Here is a 14,976-nt window from a genome sequence, read left to right as displayed (position 1 = left end):
AGATCGGAATTGTGAAATATATTGTTACAGATCTTCTTTTAGTCAAGAAATTCATCGAGCAGCACGATGTAGAGATGCGATTCAGAAGAAGCCCAGTGAAGCTATTTTTCGGGAGAACTCCTGATCATGAGGAAGGGAATCCTCTGAATATTGAAGCAGTGCGGTACATCCACATGGCCCAGGAAGAGGATGTTGAGATGTATAAATCCGCGGACCTACGACGGAAAGTAGAGTCAGTAGATATTTTGACTGGTTCCCAAACACAGGAGTCGAGAAGTGTGCTGGACTGTACTCTGAAGAGAATCCCTGAGAAGCTCGTGCCAGTGAAGGAAGATAAGTGTGAGATGTTGCAGTGTACCGAAACTGTTCTTTACACGCCGTATTCTGTGCCACTTTTCCTGATGGAAGTTCTGGAGAATGAACTATATCTGTGGAAGACTTGGAACATTATCCGACCATCACGGTATCTATTTGTGAGTGTATTGGTTATCAGCTGGCTAGTTACTTTGTTCTACATTCTGTGTCAGATATTACAATGTATTATTCTTGGGTCATTAATCCATGTATTCATGCCTAACGAAGTCCTTCATCATTACAACTGGTCTTTCAACGAAGCAGACCGCAAATCTCCAACTGGAATCAAAAGCTGTTTCTAGCCAAGTCCAAAGAGCGCTCTAGAAATATCAAACGCAAATTTAAGACTAAAGACCATGCGCTCGAGCTGCACGAAGACGACTTGGTTCTTGTTCGAAATCATAAGCTTAGTTCGAGGAAGAATAGAACAATAGCTAAGCTCTTCGAAGTGTATATTGGACCTTATTTAGCCACTGATCTTCGGAACAACACAGCAATGTTAGTTCACCCCAGGACCAGGCAACCCATCGACCGAGTCAACTTCGACAACCTTCGCCTCTACAGGTGTTCATCGGAGCGAAGAAGAGAAGTGATAGGGGAAGAAGATGACCTAGCGACTAATGTGTAGGAGAAACAGACTCTTTTACTGTCATTTTTTTCTATTGAATTTGAAATCAATGTTTCATGAAAATTTTTCATAAATTGTAAGATTTAAATTTCTTCAAAATTTTCGCCCGAGGAAGGGGCATATGTAACGACCCTGTTTGGTCGCCATTTAATTCTTATTAGACCTTGCGTGGTCACTATATTATTTTTAATCTGATGAAAGAGTTAAGCGGAATGTCCCTGCGAGGCGTACGCTTTTAGTTTAAATGTATTCAGTAAACGTTAACGGTTCCACCTCTACGTTTACGAGCTTCACTCATTATTAGACCCTGCGTGGTCGCTATATTCTTTTTAATGTTATCAATTATTGTCATTTACATCGTTCAACGTGTTGTTTAGAATAGCAGAGTCCTGCGAGGCTCATTATTAATTTTATTATCTGAATGCACACAGTTTTAGTTTATATTGTCACGTGCATCTAGTGATTTTCCCACTAGTGATTTCTCAATGTCAAAACCTTGATATTTCTCAGTACGAAGGTTGCAATATGTAAAAAAATGGGTTAGCAACGCGTACTTGTAGTAAAAATTTTCACCACCCATGCGCCACCGCGAGTATAAAACCCAGCGCAGCGAGACCGGAGCTCAGTTGGCTCCCGGATGTCAACTGGCAAACATCTTGGGAAAAACCGGCCATCCAGCCAGAAGCCTAGCAGCCATCCCAGAAGGAAGGAAGGAGGAAGAAAGAAGAAGAAGAGCCTAGCAGCAACCTAACTACCCGGTCTAGTTGCCAGGTTCTACCTGCCTGGCTTGTCTAGGAGCACCTAGACCTCCTTCCTAACCTGCCGCCCTTTTTCAGGAGACACCGGTCGGCTTGCCGATTCCTAGCTAACGCCGGGGGTGTCGCGGCATCCTTAAATCCTTTACCCTGCGCCCGCTTGTCGGAGGTGCCGGCTGGCTACGGCCAGTTCCTAGCTTTGGTTGGGGGCACCGCGCACATACTACTTTCTCTTACAGGGGAGCCCGTGACGTCAGCAGAGAACAGCGCCCTAAATAAAATTAGGTCCCTATACTCCCCCTGGCGCCTCACTGCGAGGAATAAATTGAATGGTCCCTTTCCCCCTTTTGAATCCAGAAGTGGTGAATGCACGTGTATGGTAAATGTAAATGCACTTGAGTGATAAGGGTTAAAGACTAGTGTGCTAACAGACTTTCTTACGATAAGTTTATAATAAACATATATATATATATAAAGCTGTTGTTCACGTTTTACCCAGCAAGCCCTGAGATATCTAGAATCTGTGTTCAACGACTGGTAAGAAGTTAGCATTTATGGGTAGACTTTTGCCGTCCTCCTAATTGAAGTGTTTAGAGTGTGGTGGGACGTTGCAATATATTAGTTAATTTAAGTTGCTATATTCCACCTCTTTAGATTAATAGTGATGAAGATGAACGAATTAAACATAAAACGAAAAAAAACATCAGGCACGTAGCCAGGTGGAGGACTCGGGGGGCTAAAACCCCCCTCCCCGAAATCCTACAAATATTTAATTTAAAAAGTGTATAGTGGTAATTAATTTTACTTCATTAGCAGGATTAAACACCTTGCATAATACGTTGTAATAATCTGAGATTCATCTTCAGGACTTCGAACTCCACTGTTTCAACTTTATGTGGCGGACGCTAATAAGGGATGATCCCCATCCTGAAATAAAATTCTGGCTCTGGCCTGCAATGATTCGATCTTTTAAAACCTGTCATTTCGAGCTCGGAAAGGGATTTTTTTTATCATTCATAGGGAATTTCATTCTGAGCCAGGAACACAACAACAGAAGTTTGGCGCATGAAACTGAATGCATGTAGTCGTTGGCTTCGTGCTGTGCTTCGTGTTTATTATTTATTTAGGTGTTAGTGTTTGTCGTGATAGTGCTGTGTTACAGGGTAATGGATGTGATACAAGATTTGCTGGTGAAACATTTTGGAACAAGATCTTTTCAGGAGAAGTTGCAAATTGTTAATACAGGTAGGCCAGTGTCATCGCTTGAACTTATTTCTACACACAAAGACAAAAATCGGGAATATGTGAGGCATTTTCGCAAGCAAATTATGACAAAACACCATGGTTGACAGGAAGTATAAGTGTTAATAAGCTTTGCTTTTTTGTTGGCTGTGCTTACTTTTTGGGGCTGAAAAGAATGTATGGACGCATGGCGGATACTGTAATCTTTGCAACGCTTGTGCCAAATATGAAAAATCCAAAAGTCACATAATTTCCTTTGTTAAGCTGCAATCTTTCACACAGACACATGTGACGTGCAACTGGACAAACAGTGTGCTTTGGCTGTGGTACGGCACAAGTAATCGGGTCCTGGAGTAAGTTGAATTTTGCACTTAAATTAATATTGTGGGTTTTTATTTCACTAGTGCATGTCTTTCATTTTATATTTCACAGGTTGTTTTTTTATAGCTTTATAATACTGTCTTGTTTTATTATTTGAAATTCTACATTTATATTAAACTGCAATAACGAGAATTAATTGATTGTGGTCGTAGCAATAAGACAAACATTCCGACACAATACTCCTAAATCCAATATGGATCCTGACATAAATTGCATGGAAACTTTTGGAGTTTGAGTATCAAGGGTCGGAGATTACCCACTCGTTAGAACCAGCATACGCCACTGGAAATCAGGCATGTGCTCTAGGTGCTGCATTGCACTTTGTGGGTCCTCTTCAACCAGAATGCCACATTTAAACAATACTTACTTACTTAAAGTTATTTAACTTTACTTACAACAGTGAACATTATTGCAAGATTTCTACATTTATCATTAGTCAGAGAAAACATTGATATCTAAAATGAGAAGAGATAAAAGAAACTATCGTACAAACATAGTTGCCATCATATGGAAGTTTAATACCTTACATATCAACAGAAAAAGACAAACTGGAAATAACATTACTGTAAGAAAGCACAAAATTACCTATATTTGTTTCATACCTGTATGTATTAGAAAAAAATGGTAGATCACAGATCAATGATAATAATAATTTTTAACACTAAGTTTACATGACAAAGTTTGGAAAACTTTGAATGCAAAATTGGCATTTGGAGGCAAGATGTACAGTCATAGACACTTCTGTCTTCCAATGGTATTTTTACAATCTAGAAGCATGTGCCATTCTACCATCTTCATTCTGTTGCTCATGATAATACAGCGTGTCCGGCTTAGACCTTTAACATTACAAAAGAGCACAATTTGCAGAGAAACCAATTTTATTACCAAAATTTACATTTTGGTAGAAAAACTCATGCATTTTTTTGTCTCAGCACCAGCATTTCACAGAATGCACACAACCTCAATATGAGCCCCCCCCTGTGTACACAACCGATATTCCAATTCCGTCCAGGTATTCACTAGCATTTGAGGGGTCACTCTGTTACGCAGATCTTTCAAGTTCTCGACAGGCCATACTGTAGACTTGGTCTTTGATGAACCCCCAAAAGAAAAAATATAGGGGGGAAAGATCCGGCGAGTGTGGAGGCCAAGCAAGTGGTTTAGATCCTCTTCCTATCCATCTTCTAGGAAAATGCTCATCGAGAAATTCTCGTATAATGATAGCAAAATGTGCCCGGGCTCAGTCTTGTTGAAAAATGGTTTCTGGAGGCATTTGAGGCACAGCATAATGCTGAAGCATGTGTAAATAATTTGTTCCTCTCACTGTTTCTTCAGCAAAGAAGAACAGGCCTATTATCTTCTCTTTCATTAACTCACACCACACATTAACTTTTGGCGAGTTTCTCATAATTTCACGAAACTTGTGAGGATTGTCACTTCCCCAAATATGGCAATTATGCTTGTTAACTTTCCCACATGTGTGGAATGCAGTTTCATCAGAAAAGCATTGTTGTTGTCAATTTCGATTAACATTTTACCCGAAAACGTCTGTCTTTTAGGTTTATCATCAGGATAAATTCATTGATGTAACTGGATCTTGTATGCCCATAGACGTAACCTTTTTTGCACAACATCATGGACAGTAGACCGAGGAATGTTGAGCTCTAAACTTGCACATCTTATTGATTTTCTTTGACTTCTTGTGAATGCAGTGCGAATCACTTCAATGTTTTCCTCTGATACCTTTCGCTTTGCGTACTTCCCATGCACCGACACAACACTTCCAGTTTCTCTTAGTTGCTTATCCCACTTAACAATACTCACATAGGAGGAAACATTGTCGTGACGTAGAAGATTGAATTCACGCACAAAAGCATATTGAACAAGCTTCACAGATTTGTTTTCTGCCAGTGAAAGAACGCAGAGAACTTTCTGCTGAACCGTTCAGTCTGCCATCTTGGAATTTATGCATTACATGCACATGCACGTCATGTCAACTCGGCCACAGTTACCAGTCTCATACAAACAATAGGTTTCGTTTGAAATTGAATGTAACTAAAGTTATACTTACTTACGTGAGAATTAGAAATTTCGTATTTCCGCGGAAATACAAAATTTATAAATTCCACGTAAGTAATTTTAAACTGCCTTTACCGCATCCATCATGAATAAAGTTATACTGTTTTGTACTGTCTAAACCAGACACCCTGTATTATTATATCATTCTTATGTTTCAGCCAGGAATTTATTTTCAAATTAAACAAGTTATCTGTTATGGTCATTAGAGCTTGAAGTTGATATTGTTAGCTGGGGGATGATTACCTGAGCCTTGGGGCTAGCTGGAGGACACTCCTATGTCAAAACATTGTCAAAATGAGACAGGTTGGGGGTGCTTTGCATAAATTTTCTCACTTGGGTATACCATTGTTTTTTATATTATATAGTTAATTATTGAATAGACATTGTGAAAATGGATTATTGCAATTGTTGTTCTTTTGATTTCACAATTATCATAAAATATTTACAGGATCACCTTAAATACGACCAAGTTTAAATTTAATTTCTGAAAGATGGTGATCTGTGATTATTCTACATCCATTTCTAAAAAGCACATGCCAAGCGATCGGTAATGCGTCTGACTACCATGCTCAAGGTCCCAGGTTCGATCCCCAGCCGGTTCAAATCCGGGAACTTTTCTAATGTTGGAAGCGACCCTGGTGCCCACCCAGTGTCGAATAACATGGGTACCTGGGGTAAACCCTGTGGGGTAAAGGCAGTCAGGGGCGTGATGCTGATCACATCACCCCCACTCATGACCGGATCAAGAAAGTGTGGGGTGTTACCTCCACACCCCCTATACGCCTTCATGACGTGGTGCTAATCACAGGGGAGCACTTTACCTTTTCTTTTTTACCTTTTACATGCACTATTCGTATGCCTATATAGGAAGATTACTCTCTATCTTAATTTAGGAGTAATGTTTGCATTGACACTTATATATAGCAGTAGCTTCTAGGCTATAATACAGATTTTGTGTTCAACGTATTGTTGTTCAAATATGCTTACCTTGCCTGGCACATATTAAATTACTTAGTATATAATTACACTGTACCTGTTATTCTTCCAATTTTCCCTGACTTCACATAATTAGCTGTGAGGCCTGCAAAGTGAGATCCAGCACTCCAACCAATCAGATGAGTTTTCTCTGGTGGGACACCAACAAGGCTTAAGTAGTCCAGGAACTGTGCAATACACTGGGCCATGAATCGAGGTGACCACTCCAGTTGACTGAGGCAGGGCTCCACAACGAGGGTTTCATAATGCACCACAAATAGATTATATTCTCCTCGAGTAAAATATGCTGTAAATTTACAGAACTATGCACGTATTATTAGTGTGTTCATAATTATTTTACATATTTACATTCATAATTTACTTACAACAAAAAAGAACAAGTAGAAACCAACATGTGGAGCTGTGTTTCTGCTTCATAATCAATATGATGCAGTTCCACAATTAGTGGAGGCTTCAATATGTTGATGTTAGTAAATCATTTGGTATCAATTGTATCCTGCCATACCAAATCACTAATCACTCATCCTTCACAGTAACTATCATTAAAATTTCAGATCAAAATCTGTAAATTTACACAAGATGAAGACTTCTCTTCCTTATAACTGTCCTTCTGCACCTCCTAAATCACTTGATACATTCTATTTTTATTAAATAATAAGCATAATGAATTTTTTGTGAGTTTGCTTCTTTGAGCTTTAAAGCCATAGTTAAGAAAAGTTTTTAAAACTAAAGCACATGCAACTCTGTAAAAAAAAATTCTTCAGCCTCTTAAAACCAGTGTTTGGAAATAACTAGTTACAAGTAACAGTTACTTTTTTTAAGAAATTCTAACTGTAACTAGCTACTTCTAAAAGTAAGTAGCTTTGACTGTAGCAGATACTTCTTTGCAATAAAAGTAAGGTTATCAACATTTACTTTTACAGTTACTTTATTGTTGACTTGAACATGTGTAATTTGGGTGAAGAATTCAATTTGTTAACTCTGTGTTTTCTCTGGATGCTAAGGTGAAATGATGTTCATAGAATTGCTTAAGACAATGTAACTGAGCTTCATTGCATGCCAAATGTAGAATATCCATGCTTTATTGCAATTCGTCATTTCTAATTGCATGCAAAAACTTCTGGATGGATTGCTACATTCATTTGGTACGTGGTTCTCAAGCTAGAAAGAAGTTATTGCCAAGGTAATGGATCTTAATGAATTTTGAATGAAAGAGATAGAAACAGGTGCAACTGGAATTGATGCCACCACATGTAAAGTACTGTGGCTAGCATATGAACAATTTTTTGAATTAAAATAATTCACACTTAGTGAACTACTGGTTTCACCATTTTTTTTCAATAATATAAATATATGAAGCCTTATATTATATACCACAAACATAAATAAAAAACATACGAGGGGCATGCTATAATGATTTACACTTTAGTTATTTTTTTAGGTCCCATGGTCCACCATTCAAGAAGTGAGGAATGGCATATGAAGCTACAAGTCTAGTCTACAGATTGCAGGCAGCAGTGCCCAAAAAGGATTCCCAGTGTTCACACAGCAGCACGTTCCGTACTCATTGTCAGTGGACTATTGGACAACATGGAAAGCAATTATAATGGTCAGCGTTGGACAAGTTGGTTTCTATGGAGAGAGGGTGTGACCACAGCAGAGATTTACAGACAATTGGCAGCAGTGTGTGGTGAACATGCACCTTCACGGAAAACCGTTTCCAATTTGGCAGAAGGCTGGAAAACAGGATGCACGTCAACAGAAAAAGAGACAAGTTCTGTAAGGAAAGTGACTGTGACAACACCAAGAAACATTACACGGGTTGACCAAGTCATTCTTGAGAACAGGTGCATCACGTTTTCTGAAATGGAGGTAACCACGGGCCTGTCCAGAAGTGCCCTGCAGCGAATCGTGCATAATCATAATATGGGGAAAGTATTCGCCAGATGGGTTCAGAAAAAACGACCAGGAAAATGGGCAAAAGGAGTGCTCCTGCAACATGACAACGCACGCTCCCACACCAGTCGGGAATCAACCACGGCCATTGCTGAAATGGGATTCGAGGTCCTGCCACACCCCACATACTCTCGTCTGTAAATCTCTGCTGTGGTCACATCCTCTCTCCATAGAAACCAACTTGTCCAACGCTGACCATTATAGTCACTTTCCATGTTGTCCAATAGTCCGCTGACAATGATGTACGGAACGTGCTGCTGTGTGAACACCGGGAATCCTTTTTGGGCATTGCTGCTTGCAATCGGTAGACCCAGACTTGTAGCTTCATATGCCAGTCCTCACTTCTCGAATGGTGGACCATGGGACCTGAAAACAAATAAAGTGTAAATCATTATAGTACGCCCCCTTGTATATTCATATATTTATTTTATTGCAATAATTAATCATTGATTGTGTGTAATATGTTTGCAAGAAAATTTCGAGCCGGAAGCAACAGTAAAAGTAACTACAGTTACTTTTCAAGTACAGGTAACTGTAACTGTAATCAAGTTACTTATTAACCAAGTAACTGTAACTGTTACTCAGTTATTTCTAAGATGTAACTTTCCAAACACTGCTTGATACTCATTGGCTTCACTCGAATGCAATACCATACACGTTCTTCAAGGTCTAGCTATAAATTTAAGGCAATTGTCATTCACATACTAATGCCACTGTGCCAAATTTAATACCACCAAGGGGAGTTTTGTAACTGACTCGAATGGAATTGTGTACTTTCTCTTAAGAAAATGTGAAAATACACATTTTTGGGAATGTATGTAATCTAAAATGTATTATCAAGATATCCATTGATGTACTGAAATTCACTTATATGCAAAAATGGTTTCATGGATAAGCGAGTCCTTCATTTCTGTATATTAATGTTGCTACGTTGCTGCTCATCCTTTCTCCCCTGGAGTGTGAAGGTATACAGAGAGTTTATTTATTTATTACTTGAAATTTGACTACAGCAGTTTGTACAAATATTATGTTACCAGGAATTAATGAGAAGATAATATAAATTGCTACATAAATTAGTATATAAGAATCCAATTTATGAATGTACATTTTTAGTAGAAAAAAATGAACAAACAAAGTCTTTACTTCCTGAATTCTTCTTGATGATATTTATATTTTATATTGGAGATATCTGAATATCAGGGTAATTTGGATGACTGATATTCATATACTCAACTTAACTGGATATACATCATTGAGAGGGGCCTTCCTGATGGCACAGTGACAGCGTCATCGCCTTGTAATCAAGGGGTCCCGGGTTCGTTACCTGGTGGAAGCACATAGTGGTTCGGATCCCACTTTAAACTATAGGTCCGGTCCCCATTAGCCTTTCTGTGCATAAAGTGGACTTAAAACAACAATTCAATATCATTGAGATATTCTAATAATTTGCTAATAATTTCGTTAATGAAATTCAGATGCCATATATTTGTATTTTGGATATTTGTATATCTGAATATTCAGTTTATGCAGACACATATCATTTTGAATTTTCAGATAACAATCAATAAAAATCCTAAAACGAAAGCAATGGTGATCAGAAGGAAGCAGAGGAAGGCAAGTGTGAGTATCAGAGGTAAGAGAATCAAACATGTAGACAGCTTTAAATATATTGGATGCATCAAGCAATCATATGAAATGCAGCCAAGAAATAGAAGTGAGAATAGCAATAGCGAAGGAAGTCTTCAATAGAAAGAAAAAATATTTTATGTGGATCTATGAACAAAGAACTGAGGAAAAGACTAATGACATGCTTTGTATGGAATGTAGCTCTACATGGTGTGGAAACATGGACACTGAGAACAAGTGAGAATAAGCGATTGGAAGCTTTAGAAATGTGGCTTTGGAGATGAATGGAACAGATGAAATGGACAGAAAAAGTGAGAAATGAAGGTGCTAGAAAGAGTTGGGGAAAAGAGATCAATGCTGGAGATAATCATGAAGAGAAAAAGAAATTGGTTGGGCCACTGGATGAGAATAAACTGTATGCTAAGGGATCAGTGACGGATTAAAGACTTTCTCTCGGAGGGGACGGGCAGCCATTACGGCACCTCCCCCCCAAACTTTCGACACGCAGCACACTTCGAAAGGGGCAATTTTCCCTCTGTGCACCCCTGAAGGTGCCCTTGTCCATCAATAGTTGCCCCCGCTAGAATTGATTTCCTTCCAAGATTGGCCTTCCTGCCCCTCTGGTGGTTGCGCCACTGATGTAACATAGAGCGACGTGAAATATAAAATGCACACGCAACATGTGTAATACCACATTACAAAAATTTTCTTTCAAATGTGTACTCTCCCTTTCCTCCAAACAATTGTTCATGCATTTTAGACAAAATCAATAAGGAGAAGTCTTACTTCTCTCTCTGGTAAATTACAATGTGTTACAGAAAAGAAAATACAGTGCGAGCGAAGCGAGGAAGAAAAGTTTTAGATCCATTTTCTTGCAAACTGAAAACAATATTGATTTAATAGGGAGCAAATAATTCCACGGGGTGCCATGACATTCTCTCTTTTACAACTTTTTTCATAGATTGCTCGGCACCCAGAGCTGACTCCCGCCACTCCCTAGCTACGGTTCTGAACTTGATGAGACTAACAAAAGTAGGTATTGCGAGCGAAGTGGGCAAGAACATTTTATGAAATGTACTTTTATTTGCATAAAATTTGTAACCAAGGGGGCAGGCAATTGCCCCTTCAGGTGCTCTTGGCTGTCAATGTTTCCCTCTCTAGAATTGATTTCCGTCCAAGGTTGGGGGGCAATGCTTCCAGTCCCCCTGTGGTTGCGCCACTGTGTAGCACACCAATCATTCTAAGTTGTTTAACTTCAATAAATATAGACTGTAATAGATTTCTCAAAAATCGAAATAAATTTATTTTTGATTCCAATAGATGTGGTAAATATAGACTGTAATAGATTTCTCAAAAATCGAAATAAATTTATTTTTGATTCCAATAGATGTGGCTGTCGGGAACAGTAAAGCAAATTAACCTATGTCCCCAAACAGGCAGAAAGAGCACTGCTGTGTCACCTTCCATGGTTGATAATTCTCAGTTCTTGGGTATCTCATAAAATTCCACAATGTTTGATACATTTCATTCCAACTTTGTAAATTTATCAATAAATTAAAAAAAGAAGAGCCCTAGTGAGAGGCGCAGTAGAAGAATGATCACCCCCTCAAGCCATTAATTCGCCCTTGCAGCAAGCTACTAAGATTGATAGTTGTAGTTCGCCTAATTTTTTTACATGTCACCCTAGTAACACTAGACAATGACAGTAAGCATAAGGCGCGAGTTAATATGAATTGGCTAATATGGAATGTGCTCAAACTACTACAAACACCAGCTCAAAGTCCAGACTTAAATCCCATTGAGCATTTATGGGCAATTTTGAAGAGGCGAGTCCATAAAGCAGGCGTCAAGTCCAAACAAGAGTTGAAAACTGTTGTGCAAGCCGAGTGGAATAAAATAAGCTCTGAAACATGTCGGAAACTGGTTAATTCTATGAAGAACAGGTGTCAAGCAGTAATTAAAACCAAAGGATACACATCAAATTATTAGAACTGTCAGTCAATTTGCTCTGAATATACTTTTTTCTTTTATATTATTAAGTGTACAAATAGAAAAGTTGTACAAAAATGGCATGTTTCTCTTTCAGTTTCATTTAATTTATTATTGTCATTGGTTATACAGAATTTGGGTAAGATTTTATGTTCCTAATGATATTAGTTATTGAATTGTAAGGAAACAATTTCAAAAGAGTGTATTTCCTTTCAGGTATTAAAGCATTTTCTTTGAAAATCCGTGTGTACGAATAAGAATGTTACATACTGTAGTTTGTTTTTATCAGTGACCAATTTAATTTTAAAAACTTAGTAATTAAATTAACAAGTCATGCAAACTACATAGAATATTTTATTCAACTTGCATTGAGATTATTCTTGCTTTTTCACCCATTCTTTAACAGAGGTCTCCCATGTATCTTCTATTACATGGAGTTCCAGGTTGCTTACCTTGCCTCATGTCGGTGTTCGGTCGCAGATCCTTCCCTCCATTAAAGCCATGGATGATCACTTTTACTGGATGATCAGGGTTGAATTTGGAGTTAGGCAAAGAGTGTGGATCAGTAGTATTAATCAGTTCAGGGTTATCTTGTGTTTCTCTGACAGGTAAAAAAATGATACAAATGAAATCAGAATTGCTTTATACAGAGCATAAATTTATAGACACTATCATTTTCTTCTTTCAGTTGGCTACTAAATCTTCTCTGCTGTCTGATGTTGTAATATTTTTTTTTTTGAAATTTTCAATTAAATGTATTGTTAGTATTATTATTTGATATAACAAGAGTGACAATTACATTTTTTGCCTTTGGAGGAAAAGTGCTGGAGGGCCTTCATGGTACCATAGTGGTAATGTTGTTGCCTTGTAAAGAAGAGTTCTTGGGTTGAATTCCTGGTGGAGGCATGTTGCATAGTGGTTCGGATCTCACTTTTATCTGTAGATCCAGCTCCCCCAGCATCTGAGCATAACAAACAAACACACATCCTTCAACTGGATTTAAATATGAGAATGAATGAATGCATGAAATCTGCATATTTTTGAGGGGAAGAGAGGCACATACATAAAGGACTAGCCTTTCTCCAACCAATCGGTTACTTATATTCAGTTTACCAACAGAGTATTCTTTTTCCAACAATACTAGAAAATTGTTAGTTTTCTTTGATATAATAACATTTCAAAACAGATTTTTTTTTTAGCATGAACAAGTTTGCAAAGAATAATATTCAATTTCACATTATCACGCAGTACACTATGGGAAGAAAGAGCATGAAGATGGACAAAAAGATTCACACGTGTTAAGGAAAGCATATGAGAAGCCTTCTTACAGTGAGAAATTGATATATTTTACACGTACACATTCCTCATGTAATCATGATATTCTACCTTGAATTACTTCGGCCAAGATCACATGCACAATGCTTTTCTGGCATGTTTTCAACCCAGGATCTGATCTGTTTGCCTGAAATATGGCTGTGGAGCATAATTTTGTGCAATGAATTGTGGGTGAAGTTATTCATTGAATATCATCCATTAAAATTTTGAAAGTTTTACAAATTTGTTTGTTTCATATGTAAATCTTTTGTATTGAAGTGGAAAAAAATCATCCCTTGCAGGAATGAAAATGAACTGTCCCTGGTATTTTGTAGTGCACAAATTAAACTTCCTACTTTTGGAGAATCATCCATTATATATAAGAAATGCATGTACTACTTCTTACATTATCTTACGATGATAAATGCATAAGGATGATTATAATGACAACTAGAGGAATTCCTTAAACTTAATACAAGCCTCTATAATAAATATATTAGTCAATATATGCATCTATATTTTGTCATTATAACATTTAAATTCATTAAACATATGTTTGATATTTATATATTAACCTCTGGAAATTGCTCAACAATTCTGTCTTCTTGTGGAAATATTTAATGTTTGACTCTTCTTGTGGAAATATTTAATGTTTGACTGAGACATGCTATGAATTGTTGGCATTACATTCGTTAATAAATTAGCAGATATGGAGAGTAGTGCAATGTAAATATCGCCTTTAGTCCTCTGCAGTATATGTCTTAGTAAAGTGACTTGAAATAAGAAAGACATGGGTATTGTGCATTTGTTCATAGCCATTATTCACACAGCATCAAAGGCAGAAATTGAACACCTGCAAATAACATTCATATGTACTTTATGGTACATGTTGCCACCTAATGAAAGTACTAGAACTTTTGAACAAGGAAAATTTCAGGTGATATGTCTTCATACTATCATTCGACATCATCATCAACCAAAAAGTCAATTAAGAATCCTACATCTCAGTATTTTAAGAACAACACCATAATCCACTTGCCTATACCTGTCAGAGTAGCACGCAAGTACTCATTGATGAAGGCTATTAATGAAAGAACACTGAGGGAAAAATTCTCACTTGAAATCTTACAGGTTCAAAGCCTGGTGGAGGCACATATTGTTTTGATCCCCATTTAAACTGCAAGCCCAGTCCTATTAGTCAATCTGTAGATAAAGTAGACTTTGAAAATGTTATTGCCAAGGATGTGGTATAGTTGACTCACAATATTTCCATCGTAGGTTCCTGCTTTACAGCTGCAGCCTCAGTGTAAGTGTTCTTTGTCAATGACCTGTCACTGATTTTATCTAATAATAATAATAATTAATTTTCATTATCGCAATTAGTGTAAAGAGGCAGAAGAGAGGAGTAAAATGACAATAATGCAGAAATGTACACCTATAAATATTGCTTGCAGATTAATGTGGTTAATATTTACATAGAAATTATCAGATTGATCTTTGAGGAAGACATATTTTCATGTGATATGAATATTGCTAACTGTATGAAATAACTTCAAAATTTAAGACACAGTCCTATTAAAGTACAAGAACTTTCCTTTGAGTTAGACATTTAAACAACCATCTATAAATAATATTAATGATTTAATATGTTGGTTA

General features: G+C 37.4%; 1 protein-coding gene across 1 annotated transcript in view; it reads right to left on the bottom strand.

Annotated features, from left to right (window-relative positions):
* LOC145987912 (inactive pancreatic lipase-related protein 1-like) overlaps positions 1 to 14,976 on the bottom strand; it is a 109,527-nt gene that overhangs the window by 14,657 nt on the left and 79,894 nt on the right. The window contains exons 3-4 of the mRNA XM_083122721.1: positions 12,459 to 12,607; positions 6,473 to 6,721 (exon numbers count right to left, since the gene is read on the bottom strand). Coding sequence (XP_082978847.1) covers positions 6,473 to 6,721; positions 12,459 to 12,607 — 398 coding nt within the window. The remainder of the gene's footprint in view (positions 1 to 6,472; positions 6,722 to 12,458; positions 12,608 to 14,976) is intronic.

Source organism: Lepisma saccharinum, chromosome 5 (assembly GCF_977018435.1).
Source record: "Lepisma saccharinum chromosome 5, izLepSacc3.1, whole genome shotgun sequence".
Classification (NCBI taxonomy): Eukaryota; Metazoa; Arthropoda; class Insecta; order Zygentoma; family Lepismatidae; genus Lepisma; species Lepisma saccharinum.
This window is presented reverse-complemented; position numbering and strand designations above follow the sequence as displayed.